Raw genomic sequence first — 17534 nt, 5'->3', positions numbered from 1 at the left:
ATTTCAGCCCTGCCATCTCCTGTAGACGTCAAACTGCTGGTGCATTCTCGCCTCCTGGCCAGGAGTGAACTCAGTCGTGCTGCACTTTGTTAGCAACTGAATCCGAATCAACCCATGTTCTAAACTCACCAGGTATCATCCGAGTAGTCCATAAAGTTGTGAATGGGGTCCAAACCAGGAGAATCAGGGCACGAGTTCCTCCCAATAGGGCACCCTGAACTCGCGCCGGCCTGCGCAGGCGTATCCGCAACCTGGTCGTTGATGCCATCACAGAACCGTCCATGGAACGTATGGAACAAACCGAACCAGTGCCCAACTTCGTGAACCGCAATATGTCCCTTGCGAGGGACGGTGTCGTTGCCGGTGCGGGGGTACAACCCGGGCATGGTGTCGCCGTTGACGAAGCAGCCGTCGAGATAGAACTGCTGGCTGCCGTCCTGGACTACGCCGGCAAGGTTACATGCGCCCCCGACAGCCGGGTTGAGGTCCGAGAAGAAGTAGACGTTGAGCGCGTCGTAGGCGCCACGGCGGGTCTGTGTGCGCCAGGCGAGGTAGCCGTCAAAGTCGGGGATGCCGGGGCCGTCCTCGGCGTAGAAGCCCTTTCCTGCGATATTGTCAACGATTCGGGAGACGTTGACGAGGTTTAGCTCGAAGCCGTGGCGGAGGTAGGTTGAGTGCAGGACCTCGAACTGAGTTGTCTGTTAGGAGAAGTTCGATTCATAGACTTGAGTGAAGGTACCTGGGCATCGACGACGGCGTCGGTGATTCTGTCCTTGTTCGCCTCCGTGCTGGTGATGTGGAAATACACATCAACCGACTTTGGCGCGTCCTGCCGCTTAACGTATGCGGGGAGGGAGATATTTGGGAGCTCGGCTGCAGCGAGGCTATCGTCGTTGACACATTGGAGGTTACCCAGCGCCAACGACGCTCCCAGAGAGAGGACTAGAGCAGTGGTGGCACGCGACGACATCTCGTCAAGGTATACGCCGTGTGTTGGGCTCAAATAAGGCTGAGTGCTTTACTCTAGAACAAGACGAGTGGCGAGCAGACCATTTTGAGTACCGCGGATGTTGGAACTGCTGGTTTATGTACAGTCCCACCGGTCAACGAGAATGACGGCACGAAGCCAAGAAAAGGTGCCAGTATGGGCCGCCATCGTGAACACGAGCCTTGGGTGCTTGGCGAACAGCTTAAACTAATATAAACCCCACTGCGACGGGGACGTTGTGTGCTTGAGCAAGCAAGGATCTCCAGCGAACTGCCGAAATGAGCAACGTTCCCGATCAATGCATCTCGTATCTTTACTGCCGATGCAGGTCAAACGGTGACTATGGATCATTGGAAACACTTGAGTTAAAGGGCATTTTTGCAGAGTAAATTGTAAAAAGGAAGCATCTGAGTTAAGACGAACGATTCCTGAGATAAGTATGTCTGGCGACAGTTCAGGTACTGAACAACAAAATTCCAAGCTTATCATAAGAATTAAAGTTACATGGGGAATACCTGCATCTTGAACAAAGGCAATTCGAGCTTCCTCTTATGATTCCGCCGTCAGGGAACCATCCCAACCGTGCATGATGCATCCCGGCCGCCAAGAAGCCAATACTCCCATCCGGCTAAAATTTCCGTTGCGACCGACTCTTTACTACGCCGTCCAAAGGAGTTGCTATGTAATGCTTAAATGGCATCATCCCAACCGGAACCCGGGGGTCATCGGCATCTGGCACATCCCGGTGCCGGGCTCCGCTTACTCCGGAGGGCAACACAATCTTTCCGGAGCATGGAATAATGTAAACAAATCTTCAGATAAAATCTAAGCCGGCTCTAAATGCTATGCAAACACTCAAAGCTTCGACTTCTCCCTCCTCTGCCCGTCCGCCTTGCCCGTAGGCTCCGTGCTACTCGTCTCCGCCTTGAGGCTGATCGGATCTCCCAACTGCGACGGGTTCCCAGCCTCATTATTCTCCTCGGCGACCTCCTTCAACCTCTTCTTCTCCCGGTCCTGGACCGGCGATCCGTCCGAGTTCTTTGCACCAGCGGCCCCGCTGCCTTTCGGACCCTGTGATCCGCTCGTCTTGGCTCCTTGTTCGCCTTCGGTCGGCACCAGCTTGGAAACCTCGGCCTTGAGCGAGACCGGGTCACCTAATTGGGAGGGGTTGTTGGATGTCGCCTTCTCGGCGACGTGCTTGAGACGTTCGGGCTGTTTTTGCTACGATGTGTTAGTCGAGTGAGCGATAAACAGTGTCCAAGTAAATGATAGACTTACCGGTGCCATTGTAATAACAAAGTGATGTCAGATTTTCTTATTCATGTAACTCAACTATAGAAAGGACAAACAGCTCCAATTTAAATAATTACATCTCTACGCAGGAAACTCGTTGAAGAATCGATGGCGTGCGTCCAGACGCCATCATCTCAATGACGTGTATGACTTAGATGCCGAGGCGAGCCGGGGAAGCCAGAGCGCGCCGGGTCGAATCGTCATACACTCCTCACCACCGTAGATCGATCTACAAATCGTGCAGAAAAAACATGTGAATTCAAACTAAAGCTACGAAAGAGGTCGATTCGGATAAGCACGTCCCCGGATCTTCAAATGCAGGAACCGATGGTTATCTTATATACTTGTACTAACTGGGGGGACTGAGGTATCTACCACGCGCTCAACGCACGCAATGCTAAAATATAAACAAAAGAGAGGGGGTAAAAAAATGACCGCTTTAATCCCTAAAGAACTCCGGTCCAAGGAAAAAAAAAAACTCATGATGCAGCGTGTAACGTCCTTCGTCCGTGTATTATGCCTTTGATCGTGTATATCCTCCCGCCATCGTCACTTCTACCTCTAATCATGCTCGCACAGCGGTATTCTGGAGCTGCGCGGCGCTGGCGACGGCCTGCAGAGGCTCTAGCTCGTCCTCCATGTCGCGGTCCGTCTGTTCAACGCCCGCAATCTGCGCATCCACGCCGCCGGGGGTCGATGCCGTCGCGTCGGTCGTCGTCGATTCGGCAGGGACCTCCTCGGGCTGACCCATGCCGATGACATCGATCCATTTCCAGTACTGCACCTTGCCCTCGGTTCGGTCGAAGATGGCCTTGTCGTCCATGAGACCGTCGTCGGGGCCGTTGTCCGCGTCCTCGTCGCCCGTGATGCCCATCTTGCCGGACCCGGTGCCGTCGACGAGATCGCCGATCCAGGTGCGCGCAACAGGAATGCCGTTGGCGCGGAAGAGCTGCAGCTGCGCGCGTAGGTTCAGGCGCAACGCGCGCTCGGGCTCTTCAGAGTTGAAAATCTTCTTGGTCAGCCAGGGGAAGAGGATGCCGAAGTCGGACTGGCTTAGATGGGCCGAGTTCTCGACGTAGAAGAAGTTGGGCTCGGTAAGGCGGACACCGCTGCGGCGGAAAGTGGCGGGCGTGATGACGCTCGCTGACGGGTCCGGCGAGAGCACGCGCGCCGTAACGTGGAGGTGGTCTGTCCACTTGAAGAAGGCGTCCGATTCGACTGCCAGGATGGCGCTGCCGCCGGGGGCGCGGGAGGTGTTGGCGTACGCGGGTAGCGGCAGGTCGAATAAGGCGGAAGAGCCGGGGGCGAGGAGCGGGAAGCACCACATGTCGAGGAGCATTGTGACGTTCTTCTCCGTTATTTGTTGACACAGGGCTGAATCCGGGCGCGGGGTGAAGAGGGGCTTCTGGACGTGGGCAAGGGCAGAAGATTCCGCGTAGTATGTCGTCTTGAGGAACTGCACGATGGAGGCGGAGCCGAAGCTGTGGCCGCCAAAAATGATGCAGCCCGGCTCGTGGACGTGGAGCTTGTTCTTGAACTGCGTCAAGCTCGGGGTTGACTTGTTGAGGTTCGTCATCGCGAGACCGAGGTCCATGTTCAATGCCACGACGTGTATGAGACCCAGCTCCCACAGGCGAATGCGCAGCTGGTCTTCGCGGGCCTCGTACACTTCAGGTCGCGCTTCATGGTCCACGCGGACGTAGGGGACTACACGGCGGGTGTTGCGCAGGAAGTATTGGTCCTGCTTTCCAGGGATGCGCACAAACGAGGCCACGGCGCTGCCGTCGCGATGCTCAGGGCAGATTACGACAATGCCGTGGGAGGCGATGGAGCCTGCGAGATGGGAGTATGTGTTTCGGTTGCCGCCGAGGCCGTGGGAGAAGATCATGGTCGGCCATCGTCGGTTCGGGGTATCAGGATCGAGGATTTCGGCGTTCTTGTGGACGGGAATCGTAGTGTAGTGCAGATGCCGGGGTAGGAAGCTGTAAGAGGTAGTTGTTAGTCTAAATCTGCTAAGCGAATGGCTCAGTAGCTTTCAACGTACGAAACGAGGTCTGCCAGCATCGGGCGAACGCCAATGAACTGGGTATATGCTGAGACATGCTGTCGCTGGGGCGAGGGCAGCCAGCTGATGTTCTTGCCGGTCGATTCGGGGACGGCAGGGTAGAATACACGGCACTGGACGGTGTAGATCTCAGAGGCGCTGTAGGGGGTCGGACTGGGCGACTCCAGCTCGGATACGGGCACCTCAATGTCGACGGTGCCGACCTTGTGCGGGCCGGTGTAGTCGGGGAATGCGGGCACGGGGCTCAGACGGGAGAAGAAGGACGCAACCTTCTCAGCGGCCGTCGGGGGCGCTTGCGCGGCGGGCGACATGTTTGCTGGACCTGCAGCTGCAGTGGTATGTTGCTGTATCTTGGTGTGTCAAGCTTTTGTTAGAATTCGCGCAGTGGTGGCGGCAATGGTAGTGGTGGTTGTGATGATGCCGACGATGATCCCTCGGGCAGGTTTAAGGATAAATCGAGATCGCAGGGGCCGACGATGGGAGAAGAAAAAGAACAGATCAAATCGACCGCGTGGATAGTTCGCTGGCGGGGGGTTACTGGGGGGTTGAGTTTCAAATCGTCCCTATTTTCCCCTTTACGTCCCTTTATACAAGCTTTCGCGGTCGGATATGCGTGTGTCGCGATGGTGTTTTAAACCAATGTTTCCGCCGATCAAGTTGGTCAGTCTTTCAATGCAGATTCAATGCGGGCGGGCGCCACAGACAGGGCAAAGCAGGGAAAAGTAATCCGGAATAGTGAGTCGTCAGCGGAGCTTTGGCGCCAATCTAATCAGCTGAAAGTCCACCGTCGTCTACGCTACTGTGCCACCGACAAGGGTATCGGTTGATGTGTTATGTATGTAATATAACGATGTGCAGGGTTCCCAGGGAACTGCCGACGAAAAAAAGAGTCCGGATTGTTTATCTCGTAATCCGGTTGTTGGGAATAAGAACGCCAATTATAATCCGGCCGAGATGAGTTGATTCTCCCCCTCGTGTGTGAGTACAATGTACGGGTAATGCAATCATGAACCACCACACCACGAATGGGGAGGGATTGTGACAGTATGGAATGTCAGAGAAAGATCGAGAGAGGGAAACAGGGCGAGTTGGTCGACAGCAACGCAGGGCTCAGATGGGATTTCGAAACCCGATGGTAATTAACTCGGAGCGGGATTCCCTGTTGGCAGCCTCAAAGTCAACGAGCCAAGGCAACTGTTCCTTGTCAAATAAGGTCAACGTGAGAGAAAGCAAAGACCCAACAGAAGTCCCAGGTCGAGACCGCACGAACACCTCCCTCTCCTTTTTATGAGGAGGGCAGAAAATTTGAGAAAAAAAGGTAAATATAGCTTCCTTTGACCAGTAGCCAATCAAGCTGCTGAATCAAGGTGGTCTTGTGGCCATTTGCCAGAGGCGGAAACGTCATTTACGCGTATGAGTCGTGCGAGCTGTTTTGAGCGGCGAAGAGAATCTTGCCTCGGTCAACCAAAACGGTTTAGGTGGGAATCAGGGCGAGGTAAGCGTAAGCTAAGCTCAACTCTGATGACGGCGGCTTTGTTCTGAATTTTCTTAGGTTGCACTTGAGGACTACATAGTAGAGCCTTTCTTTCCACTCAACGGAGAGTCCGAGATTTCTCATTAACATTAACAGGAACTGTATTTAGAGTGGGACACGAACGGCGGCTGGTCCGAAGAGTACGGGCGTCCGTAGGGAGTACTATGTACTACAGCCATCGTCATATAACCGTGCGATATAGAAGGCCAGAATAGGGCGAATGGGAGTACTTTTTCTTGCTGCAATACCCATTCCATGGTCTTTGCGTATTAGTGCATGAACTTCAACCGTTGGCCCCGCGAGCTAAGACTTCAATCGCATAGACTTTCCATAAGGCAGGAAATCTCAACATGTCGCTCTGTCGCCGATGTGTTATCGTTATCTCGATCTCGATCAGTTGATTCGCTCCACAAAGCATGTTACAGCGACAGCTGTGTCAGGGAGGTTCCTTGTTATTGGGGAGGTGGGTGAAGATGGCCCAGACCAGGCTTCGGGGCTGTCTTTTTTTCTTTCTTTTTTTTGCCTTAAACACCGAAGCCATTTGGCAAAGAATAACTAAAGTGTAAATTTGAAGAATTACGTCATGGGTCGGCTCCAACCGTCTCCGTGCTCCGATCCACCATTCAGGTGCTTTCGGTTAGGAAAAGGTGGTGATTGGTCTTCGCTTCGGTCCGGGCCCGCTTATTATCTTTGGTTGATTTTTACCCGGGACCCATTTTCAACCGTTCCCATTTCTGGAGCCACTTACATAATCAAATAGAACCACGCTAAGACTCTTTAGGAATACTCACTCATTATGCGATGCTCTCCCTCATTCACTCTTAGTATTATACAAACGTCTCACTAACACGAGTTCATCACATTTGTCATTCAAGTATACTCCAGCAAGTGGGTTCACAATCTTATATTGTTTGCAGAATTTTTTCTTTTTACTTTCATTCTTTCCCAAATCAAGCCTTCAAGCCCTTGAGGAAATCCTCCTTGCGTTGCTGAAGCAGATAGTAGTATTTACCCATGTCGATGGGGTTGTTGGGCGTCGGGTCCGCCGTGTAGGCGCCCTTTCCGTGGCCGTCGAAGTGAACCTTCCAGGCTGTAGAGGTATTAGTAACGTGAAGAAAATCACCGTCAATGGATAAAACTTACTGCTAGCATCGAAGCCAAGGTACGACCAGCTGTCGTTAAGGTAGGCCTTCTCGGAGCCGACCTGGATGGTCTTGACGACACCCATCTCACCCGGCGCAGGACGAAGCTGCTTGAGGTCGGCCATGAGCTTGACGAGCCCGGTGACGAACGCAAGGGCGATGTCCTTGCCCACGCACTCGTGCTGGCCGTAGCTGAAGGCGGTGATGTTGCCCTCCATGTTGCGCTTGGGGTCGAACTTGTCGGCGTTGGGCACATCCTTGGGGTTGCGGCCGGCCTCGCCCTAGAAATAACATTTTAGCAACATCACTGCATAAATGAAAGCTAATAAAAGAACTCACAAGAAGCATGACCACGAGGTTGCCCTTCTCGACCTTCTTGCCGTCGACCTCGCCCGGCGCAACCGCGACACGCACGTTGCGCTGCGAGGTTGTGAGACGCTGAGCCTCGAGGACGTAGTTATGCAGTCCGACGTCGTCGTTCTTTTGCGCCATGTTCTGGACCTCGGCCCAGATGGACGCGTTCTCGCGACGGAGGAAGAACTCCATGATTTCGTAGAACTGTACGGGATGTTAGCTCTGACAACCTTCGAATGCTCATTAAAAGACACTTACCGTTGTGACCGGAACACCGATACCGCCAAAAGAAGTAAGCCACATGTTGTCGGTGACCTTCTCGGCCGAAGCGCCCTGGGCCAAGAGCTCCTCCGCGAGCTTGTAACCGCAGGAACGCAGGGAGTTCTTCTTGAGGTACGTCTTGCGGGTAACCACGCTGGCGACGGCCGAAGCGATACCGAAGCCGAGACCGCGCGACGCAGCAACCTCGTTGATGAGCTTGCGCGTGGAGTCCATAATGATCTTTGCACTCTCCTGAGCGCGACGGCGACGGTTCCACGCCTGGCCGGGGTCGTTGTTGTTGACGCCCCAGATGCGGATGTTGAGCAGATGGCGGTAGAGGTCCGTCGAGCTCAGGGTGCCGTCCGGGTTCTCGTCGGTGCGCATGTCAAAGTAGAAGAGGTCGGAGAGCAGCTGGGCGTTGAGCGGGATGGCGACGTCGCGAATGATGTCCATCTGGCACAGGTTCTCCCGCATCTTGAACGTCTCCTTGGCGATGAGCTGCGCGCCGACGCGCTCGATGAAGTCGTGGATGGCGCCGTGCAGGTTCGGCACCTTCTTCATCGCGTTCAGCATGTTGAGCTTCTCCTGGCGGTTCTGCGGGCCGTCGCCGGCGAGCATGAACCAGCTAAAGTCCTTCTTGGTGTCGACGAACAGCTCGTTGAGGGGCCTGAGCCACGGCACGACAAACTGCTGCGGGTTGCCGAGGACCTGCTTGACGGCGGCCGCCGTGTAGACGACGACGGGCTTCGGCGGCGGCTTCGGGTCGTCGAGCGTGTAGTGCCCGATGGTGCCGAGCTCCCTCGCGATCCTCTCGTTGGCCTGCTTGGTGTACATGGGCTGCATCACGGCGATGGAGTTGTACGGGAACCAGCCGGGCAGACCGCGCTGGATGAGCTTGTACAGCATCGAGCCGCCGAGCGTCTTGTAGTCCTGTTGGACCTCGTTGTATCCCCACGCCGTCAGGTTCGACACGGTGTAGTCGAGGGTGTTGAACCTGTCGGACCGCACGAGGGTGACGGCGTCGGAGAGCACGGCGCGGCCGACCGAGTACGTCGGGCAGATACCGCTGCCCGTGTTGCGGACGGGCTTGATATCCTCGATCATCAGACCGGGGTAGAGCTCGACCATGTCCGGGTCGGTGTACAGCTTCTCGAGCAGGCTGGCGATGTCGGGGTCCGAGTTGATGTCCTTGAAGGTGTCGTACTTCTTCAGGCCAAAGAACTCGCGGAACTCGTTCAGGGAGGCGACTTGCCACGCGCGAGCCTGCTTGATGCCGAGAATCTCGACAATCTTGAGCGCCTTGGGCACCATGCGGGCGCCGAAGCAGCCGGCGGGGTCGTCCATGGCTTCTTTGAGGATGTTAACGAGCTCCTCGTCCTTGAACGTGCCGTCCGCCTGACGCTGGAGGCCGTCGAACGTGCGCTTGCTGGGGTCCTTGTCGATGCTCATCTCCCACTTTTGCAGAGCAATACCGAGGTCCTGGAGTTGGATGTTCTCCAGCTCCTCGGGCTTGGTGCCGGGGAACAGCTTGCTGAAGAAGCCGTTGATCCAGCGCTCGTCCTTCTTGGAGATGCAAGCGTGGAAGCGGTACAGCAGGTTGAACTCGACGCTGACCTGGTTGCCGACACCGCGGGGGACGCCCTCGCCGTCGAACTGCTTGCCAATCTCCACACGGGGGTCGAGCGTCCAGTCGCTCTTGGAGTGGTGCGTGTTGGTGATGGCGCGGAGGTAGTCGTGCAGGCAGATGTTGATGTACAGACCGCCGACGATCAGGCGTGCCGTGTTGAAGAGGTCGTGGTCCTGCTTGGCCACGGCCTTGGCCTTCTCCTCGGCGCTAGGGTTGGGGCCGTGCTTGAGCGTGAAGCGCTCATTCTCGTTGATCTTGAGCAGGATGTCGCAGACGTAGTTGTGGAAACGGCTGTAGAGGACCAGCATGACGTTGACTCCCGCAGGCTGTCCTAGAAGACGCTTCTCGTGGAATGTGTCAGGCTTGAGCTTACCCTCCTTCATGGTCCGGATCTCCAGCTGGTCCTTCAGGGAGGAACCATAAAGGGGCGCCAAGTCGAGATACGACGACGTGTCGGACTTGTTCATGTTCGTACGGTTGGTTCTGAAGATATCGTGGATAATGATGGAGGCGTGGTAGAAAAGTATGGATGAGATACCAGCCGGGTTCTCCTTGAAGCTCTTGTCGTCACGAGCCATCAGGAGGTCAAAGAGCAGACCCGGGTCAGGCTTGACGCCATGGAGTCTCTTTGCAGTCCTGACAGTCTTTGCGTAGGGAGTGCCTGCTTGGCCCAAGTGAGGCTCAAGGATGTTGTTGTAGCTGCCATCAGGCATTCTGTAGTGGTGGATGCCATCGGGAGCTGTGGGAAGCTGCTCACGCAGGATGACATCGCTGTCAGGAGCCTTGAACTCGATGAATTCCTCGGGCTTGGTCTGGGGCTTGGGGTCCTTGGGGTTGACGACCTCATACTTGACGTCGCCACCGACATAGCTCAACGGGGGGTGCTGGAGGTTGCCCCAGAGTGTGTCGATGAGCTTGTTGGTAAGCTGTGATCTGGCCTTTGATGTGGCAGGAAGAGAGGTCAAGATGCCGATCAAAACTTCGGTCGTACTGATGATAACAACTGTCAGTGTCGAGCTGTTTCTGAGACGGACTTTTTTACTTACCCCTTCTTGTCGTCCAAAGGCTCGCCTTTAGACAGCAACTCTTTAATGAGGCCTGTGAGCTCTACTATTGAGATCTGGTTCTTGAGGCCCACAAGATCTTTCATCAGGTCTGCGGCGACCTTTGCGGGATCGGCGAAGAAGTTGCTAGAAGCATTCCTCTCGTCCCCGTAGGACTCGCCGGCCTGAAATTTCGTGTTGAACGCCATGGCTTTCCCTGATGATTCGTATACGATGGGAAGACAGGGCAATAGTGATGGGAACAGAAAAGTCTGGCTCCAGATTTACTTTCTATCTTTTAAGAAGCCCTCGTGCCTCACTTATACGAAAGTCGAGCTCGACTGATGCCCAACTGAGCTGCACATACCGGCTGGAGCAAACGCGATAACACAACAAAAACCCCCTCACTTGTCGTTTACAGTTCGGTGGCGTCCCCATCATTCGATAACATACAGGGATTCACGCGCTTGCAGGATCATCTCTCCTCGCTACGCTACGAACGTTCCACAGAAGGCCAGTGGTAAGAGACAGCAACCCTGGAATGTGATGCTGAAAACGCACTCGAAATGCGGTGAAAGGGCTGCTCCAAGACAATGTTGCAGGAGGGAACTTGGTCTCCGGCCATCTACAGTTTGACGATCAACGATGGCCGGAGACACGCAGGGCGCCAAGGTGCGCGGGGAAGCAGGCAGTTGTGGCACCGGGAGGGCAGTGGGACCAGACGGGAGAGCATCCGGAATGGAGGGGCAAGGAGAAAGGGAGGCGAGCCGGCTATGACATAGTTCAGCCGCAGCGGATACAGAGCTCGCCCTGTTGTTTTGATATCCCCATACGAAGAGGTAAAAGGATATACACTCATGCAACCGGTTCCAAACGGCCCGCACCGCCTGCAGGACTCGAAACCCAAAGGGGCCAAGACATGCTAGGCTTAGTGGCCGGCAAAGCTTCCTCAACGTCCGTAGCCCCAATTTGGGATATTGACTATCGATCAACACCCACCGGGAAGCGTTTATAGGACACAAAACGCTTCAGCCGTTCTTAATATCTGGGATGTGAGTGACGTTTGCGGCTAGCTCACAGCAAGCTTCATTCCATCCGGCATGAGATAGTAACTAATCAGTTCTCTCTGGCAGTAATATTGCATGTCGGGCAGTGAGGGAGTTGATTTCCCAGGCTGGCTGCGTCTGTTGTGAAACATACGCGGCATGTCTTGAGCCCTGAACAAAATGGTCATCACATGTTTCCTTATTGGTAGACGGCGTCGCCGAGTCGCCGATGTATATCCCAGTGGCTGCTGACCGCCTGTCGACGGCATGCTGCACGGCGGGAAGTCTAAGACATGTCATGTGAGCGATACCTGTCTGAGCTATGTGTTCTGCATTGTCTTAGACACACAGAGCTATCCTTTCCCCGCACTGCTTACCCTGCACACATGCAATGATCGGCGCACAAATCGCAGCTTGTATCCAGATTGAGTTACAAGTCTTGAGAGCTGAGGCTAGCTTGTTATCAAATAGTAAATAAACAAGTTCTGATTTGCCATCAAATGTACCAGAGCAGTTGACTTTCATACCCAGTTGCGGCAACTAAGTTGGCAAGATTCTCCAACCCTTGGAACGAGATAATTCTGGCGCAGAGAAAGTCTTAGACAAAACCCCCTAGCGTTGAATGTTTGCAATTGAAAGCATCTTCTTCCCCCTCTACCACAGAGTTTTCCAAAGCCAGTTACACAGAATGCGGAAAAACCTGGGCTACCTTTCACGGGCAAGCCGCTGATGCACGGTCTGGTGCTGCCTGCCGAGTCGTCATGGTGCATGGCCAACATCCAATGCCGTAGACAGTAGAGGCCCCGTCCTTTACAGAATTTCGAGCTATGGTTCAGGTGGCTGGCTGATTGTCTCGAAAAGTCGAACAGAAAAAGCACATGTGGAGGTTACACTCCGACCGCCAGGTTTCAGCCGCTCCGCGCCTCGCGAACCGATCGACGGGTGTTCCCCGCGAACGATGTTCACCGGCAACACCGGTAAACTGACAATCTTTTGATAGCCATTGGGTTTCTATGACGGAGAGAGAGAGCTATCAGTACCCTTGCGAGGTGCGAGGTGCGAGGGGGGTTGATGTGTAAGACACCAGTGAGGGGTTCAGAGGACGCAGGTTGCCGTGTATACGAGACGGCATATGTCCTTCTCCCTATCAAAAGTCAAGCCCGTACATGAATTGAGGCCCCCTCGGCCGTGATCATCGTCCCTCCGTCGTGAGACTAGCGAGAAATGTCCCGCCACGCGGCTTGATGACTGTCGGGGTGGCTGTCTTGGTGATGATGTGAGAGATTGGGCAGAGGTTGGTCTTTGGACACTGAGAGTAAAGATTGATATATGGGGTGTTTGAACCCCGGAGAAAACTTGTCTTTTGAACTTCGCAAGTTGTTACTGGGGTTATTAGAAACAGCCTTTCTCATCAAAGAGCATAATCACACTTCCTGCAACCATGCCTGGACTCGTTGACAATGGGTCCTCTGCGACCGAAACTCCCGGTGGTCAGGTCCCGAAGAAGCTGGTTCTTTGCTTCGACGGTACCGGTAACACATTCACTGGCTCCAACGCCGACACAAATGTTGTCAAGATCCTGAGCAAATTGGACCGCAATGCGCCGAACCAATTCCATTACTACCAGAGTGAGTTCGTCGGTTCCTAGCCAGTCTTCCGTCGCTTACACTTATTCCAACCAGCCGGCATCGGTACGTATGACATCAATGAGAAGTCTGTAAACAAGACATTTTTCGGCGAAATCCAGAGCTCCATCTCCCAGACAATCGACCAGGGAATCGGCACGACATTCGACGCCCACGTCATGGCTGGATACAGGTTTCTGATGCGTTACTACGACTCCGTAAGTATGGCCTTTCTGTCGAGCGCACTCAGTTTACTAATATTTACATGCAACAGGGCGACAAGATTTACATGTTTGGATTCAGCCGCGGCGCCTTCACAGCAAAGTTCCTGGCGCGTATGATCCACACCGTCGGACTTCTCTGCAAGGGTAACGAAGAGATGGTTCCCTTCGCCTACCGCCTCTACCAGCGCTACCTGGCCGGTGAGGTCGAAGACTTCATCACGGCACACCCCAAGAAGTCCAAGAAGGAGAAGAAGGCCAGGAGAGCCGCCGCAGAAGCAGCAGCCAACGGAGGCGAGGCACAGCCGCTCCTGGACGACATGGAACCCCACGAGCACCGCGAGGGCGAGGATCCCGCTGTCCACGGCCACAATTACGAAGTCGCGCGTGATGAGATTGCAGCCTTCTCCGACACATTCTGCCGCAAGGAGAACATCATGCACTGCGGGAAAGAAGAGGAGTCCAACATCAAAGTGCACTTCCTCGGCATCTGGGACTGCGTCAACTCGGTGGCCATCCTGGAGCGCAAGACACCTGTGCCAGTACCTGTGGTCGGTACGGCGCACCACGTCCGGCACGCTGTGGCCGTCGACGAGCGCCGAGTCAAGTTCAAGGCCGCGCTGCTGGCCCAGGACATCCGCGACGGAAGCCACTCTCATGAAGAAGACATCAAGGAGGTGTGGTTCCCGGGCTGCCACGGCGATGTCGGCGGCGGATGGCCGGCGTCGGATAAACACCCGCTTGACAATGCCGACGTGCAGATGACGTTCTGGGAGCGGGTCAAGAACTTCTGGACGACGCGCAAGTCCAAGGAGCCCCTCAAAGCGATAGGCTGTGACCGGCTGCAGATGAGTGACGTGGCGCTGGCGTGGATGATCCGGGAGGTTGAGTTAGTCGGCGAGAAGGAGCCGACTGCGGCGCTCAAGTGGCGTGAGAATGTGAAGGACTTCAAGGCGAGGTACGCCAAGAAGAAGAAGCAGGCGATGAAGGGCGTCATTCACGACTCTCTTGCCTTCAACTGCGGTACTGGCTTCTTTACTGTGCTCCTGTGGAAGCTCATGGGTAAGTCGAGCAGCATATAACTATTATCATTCAAGATGATGCTAACGATGTCATGCAGAATGGCTACCCTTCATCACGCGCTGGGAACTCGAGGACAGCGGGTGGGAGAATGTTCGCTTCCCGCTGAACAAGGGTGCTACGCGTGATATCCCCAGAGACGCTGTTCTTCATGAGTCGCTACTCTGGAGGCTTCAGAACGACAAGAACTACTGCCCTGGCAATAATCACGGCGGCCGTCTGCCACCTTGCTTGAAACACCACACTTCTGGTGCCATTGCCAAGTGTGATCCCCCCCACGACCACAACAAGGCCCATGAGGACTGTGAGCACAGGACGTATACAATTGTCAAGGCTGCACATGAAGTGTAGTGAGATGCCGTCTACGGTATAGTCAATATGAAAGAATGTAGTCTCAGAGAGAGTTTGAAGCATTTGTGGGTGGGAGGGGGAGGGGTTTGTTAAGGAATGTTGCACAGCCATCGAGAATATAGCAACCACCAATTTCCCATGTATTCCCCGCGAATTCAGCTTCAACGCCTGAATTCCATGAATTGGGAATGTTGTGCCAGTTAGACATGTAAATGCCGGTGTAACATTTTCCAACGGTGACCCTGGAATTCTCATCTGCACTATGGACCCTGGTCCCATAACGCCGCTCCACATAGTCTGCAAATTTGCCCCTCCAGCCACACAAGATCAATAGATCACCTACGGAAGGGTGGCCGAGTTGGTTATGGCGCCAGGTTAAGGTCAGCTTAACATCTGTTTCCTGGTGGGGCAACCCGCGCGAGTTCGAGTCTCGTCCCTTTCATTTTGCATTTGCGAGTTATTTGTTTTGTTTTGCTGTCAAGTAGTAAAGTAACATAGTTTTACAGTCATTGAGAATCAATCTAGTAATAGTTTTGCTTCAGTTGAATCTTATGAAGAACCTCAACTTGGAGTTACAGTCTAGTCAGTAACCCTTCAATAGCTTTTCAAGCGCATTCAACTTAGTTGACATGTCCAACGTCTATCCAAACCCACTATGATATTGCCAGAATCGAATTACCGCTGCCAACTTCAGCCTCAACTTCAATCTCAACCAATATCTCATCCCCAATAAGCCCAGCTGTAGTCAGAGTATTAGCCGGCCATATTCCATGACAATTAAAAACCCAACCATGAGCCTCAGACACCTCGTCAACGTCCTCCTCCCGTTGTAACATCACCCTGGTCCTGACGACATCCGACATGGTGCCACCAAGCCGCCTGATGGCTCTCTCAATAATATCCAGCGCCGCCACGGCCTGAGACCGAGCAGACTTACCCCCAACAACCTCAAGTTGTCCCGCCAGCTGCGGCGGCGGGTTCGCCGTGGTCCCAGACACACGAATAACTCTTCCAGTCCTCACAGCTCTCGAATACCCGCAAATCGGCTCCCACTTACTGCCAGAGTGATATTCCACCCTCTTCCCAGCCGCAATCGCATCCTCAACCTCGCGCATCTCATCGCTCTCCTTGATATGGTCGCTCAAATCCCCTGCCGCCGTCAGGAAAGGCGGCCGCCGGTACTCATCCCCACAATCACCAGGCAAATCCTTGAGCATCTCCTGCGCCTTGGCGATCAAAGCGCGGTCATCGTCGTCGAGCGAGAACCCGAACACGGCAAGCTTGCTAGCCGCGTACACCCCGCTCTCCTTGGTCAACCTCGCGCCGATGATGACGGCCTTGACGACGGGGATATCCAGCACCCACCGCATCGCGACCGCAGCAATCGACACGCCATGCTTCCTCGCGACCGTCGCCACGGCCTTGAGAACGTGCTGGAAAGCGGCCCAGCCGCCCGCGGCTCGGATGAAACGTAGGTACTTTTGCAGACTCCAGTTGAGGCCCCTCACATCCCTGGGCTCCGGCACGTCAACCCACTTCTCGCTCAGGAACCCGCCGAGCAGCGTGCCGTACGTCAAGATGCCGACGCCGTGCTTCTCGCAGACGCTAAACATGCGGCCGCGCACCAGCCGGAGGTCGATGACGGAGCACGACACCTGGTTCGTCGCGATGTCGTGGCCCGAGTGGATCAGGAGCTCCAGGTGCGCGGCGTCGACGTTGGTCAGGCCAATGTGCGCGATCTTGCCCTGTTGCTGGAGCGTCCTCAGATGCGCGAGGTTGCAGAGATACGTGTCGTCCGTGTAGTCCCAGACGTGGTACTGCATGAGGGCGATCTGCGTCTGGTTCATGCGCTTCAGCGCGAGGTTGACGGCCACCTCGGCGTTCTCGAACGACTTGTCTCCGTTTTCTGGGGGACACCACTTGGTGAAGGCCGTGATGGGGCGGTCTGATGTGCGGTTGTGTTGGCCTATGACTAGCTCCGCGGGACCGTAGTGGTCTGCCATGTCGAAGCCATCCAGACCGGCGTCGATTCTGCACAAGTCAGGTTTTTTTTTTTTTTTTTTTTTTTTTTTTGCCTTTGGGCATAAGAATTAGGAGTGACTTACAGCGGCGCCATGCCCTCCGCGGCGATGGCGACGTCAATGTCCCGATCGTGGCCGCCGGCAAGTTGCCAGAGGCCGTTGAGGATGCGGGGTATCTCGATCGACCCCGCGATGGTCGTGCGCTCCACCTTTGGTGACGTCTCGGAAGCCATGATTTGGAGTTGAAGGTATTAATAAAGCTGTTGGTAGGTGTTAGTTGTAGATACCTAGTATTGAGGTGGTGCCAGGGTTATGGGATCAGATGTCCGTTTTCGGCTCAGGAGCGAAAACACGTGGTCGGGAGTGGCACCACCATCAGATCGTTTCTATTAACAACTGATACTACATTTCGAGACAAGGGTCTGTGTTCCTGATACGTTTGACCGTATTGCCAGCCACGTGTTATAAGGCTGATGTGCACTGTCTGGTGTTTAATTCGACTAGCAAATGAAGTTATGATCCGTGGATTTGTAAGAACGACCAACATCAAGTTAAAATTACCCTTCATAAATTGAGCATTACTACGGAGACTAGCTAGGAGTTGATTATGAATTGATTGCCATGTTGTTTTAACAAAGGGTGTAAATCTCACTCTTTCGAACAGAAACTCAGTAACTAAACTGAACGAAAAGAAGAGTTGAAAGTTACACATGGGCATCCGCATATGTTCTATCAACCAAGTTTATAAGTAAGAATCGCGTATTAAACGCTATGCCACCTTGACTTTCACCTCCACCAGTTCAACCTCCGTATTTCCCAACATCGCGTCTTCTAGCAACGTACCATCAAGCATATTCAATTCCAAGATAATTCCTTCAACTTG

The 17534-nt window shown here is 54.3% G+C and overlaps 6 protein-coding genes across 6 annotated transcripts; 1 reads left to right on the top strand and 5 right to left on the bottom strand.

Moving 5' to 3' along the window:
- Positions 1 to 3: 3 nt before the first annotated feature.
- CTRU02_201289 (metalloprotease mep1) lies at positions 4 to 970 on the bottom strand (the record flags this gene model as incomplete). The annotated part of the gene is made up of 3 exons (XM_036726319.1): positions 4 to 79; positions 130 to 689; positions 740 to 970. The coding sequence occupies 3 exons, from the start codon at positions 968 to 970 to the stop codon at positions 4 to 6; spliced, it is 867 nt and encodes a 288-aa protein (XP_036582001.1).
- Positions 971 to 1843: 873 nt separating this feature from the next.
- CTRU02_201288 (uncharacterized protein) lies at positions 1844 to 2275 on the bottom strand (the record flags this gene model as incomplete). Its single annotated transcript, XM_036726318.1, has 2 exons — positions 1844 to 2209; positions 2267 to 2275. The coding sequence occupies 2 exons, from the start codon at positions 2273 to 2275 to the stop codon at positions 1844 to 1846; spliced, it is 375 nt and encodes a 124-aa protein (XP_036582000.1).
- Positions 2276 to 2846: 571 nt separating this feature from the next.
- CTRU02_201287 (phospholipase A2) lies at positions 2847 to 4657 on the bottom strand (the record flags this gene model as incomplete). Its single annotated transcript, XM_036726317.1, has 2 exons — positions 2847 to 4263; positions 4326 to 4657. 2 exons carry the CDS (start codon positions 4655 to 4657, stop codon positions 2847 to 2849), a joined length of 1749 nt encoding a protein of 582 aa, XP_036581999.1.
- Positions 4658 to 6830: 2173 nt separating this feature from the next.
- CTRU02_201286 (linoleate diol synthase) lies at positions 6831 to 10516 on the bottom strand (the record flags this gene model as incomplete). Its single annotated transcript, XM_070203822.1, has 5 exons — positions 6831 to 6970; positions 7024 to 7303; positions 7362 to 7580; positions 7635 to 10254; positions 10311 to 10516. 5 exons carry the CDS (start codon positions 10514 to 10516, stop codon positions 6831 to 6833), a joined length of 3465 nt encoding a protein of 1154 aa, XP_070062404.1.
- Positions 10517 to 12794: 2278 nt separating this feature from the next.
- Positions 12795 to 14630, top strand: CTRU02_201285 (sporulation associated protein; the record flags this gene model as incomplete). Its single annotated transcript, XM_036726315.2, has 4 exons — positions 12795 to 12981; positions 13036 to 13196; positions 13253 to 14261; positions 14320 to 14630. The coding sequence occupies 4 exons, from the start codon at positions 12795 to 12797 to the stop codon at positions 14628 to 14630; spliced, it is 1668 nt and encodes a 555-aa protein (XP_036581997.2).
- Positions 14631 to 15283: 653 nt separating this feature from the next.
- Positions 15284 to 16884, bottom strand: CTRU02_201284 (endoribonuclease L-PSP; the record flags this gene model as incomplete). Its single annotated transcript, XM_036726314.1, has 2 exons — positions 15284 to 16661; positions 16736 to 16884. 2 exons carry the CDS (start codon positions 16882 to 16884, stop codon positions 15284 to 15286), a joined length of 1527 nt encoding a protein of 508 aa, XP_036581996.1.
- Positions 16885 to 17534: the final 650 nt, after the last annotated feature.

The sequence above is a fragment of the Colletotrichum truncatum genome (genome assembly GCF_014235925.2).
Source record: "Colletotrichum truncatum strain CMES1059 chromosome Unknown Contig_0001, whole genome shotgun sequence".
Taxonomy (NCBI): Eukaryota; Fungi; Ascomycota; class Sordariomycetes; order Glomerellales; family Glomerellaceae; genus Colletotrichum; species Colletotrichum truncatum.
Note: the sequence above shows the minus strand (reverse complement) of the source record. Positions and strands in the feature narration are given on the sequence as shown.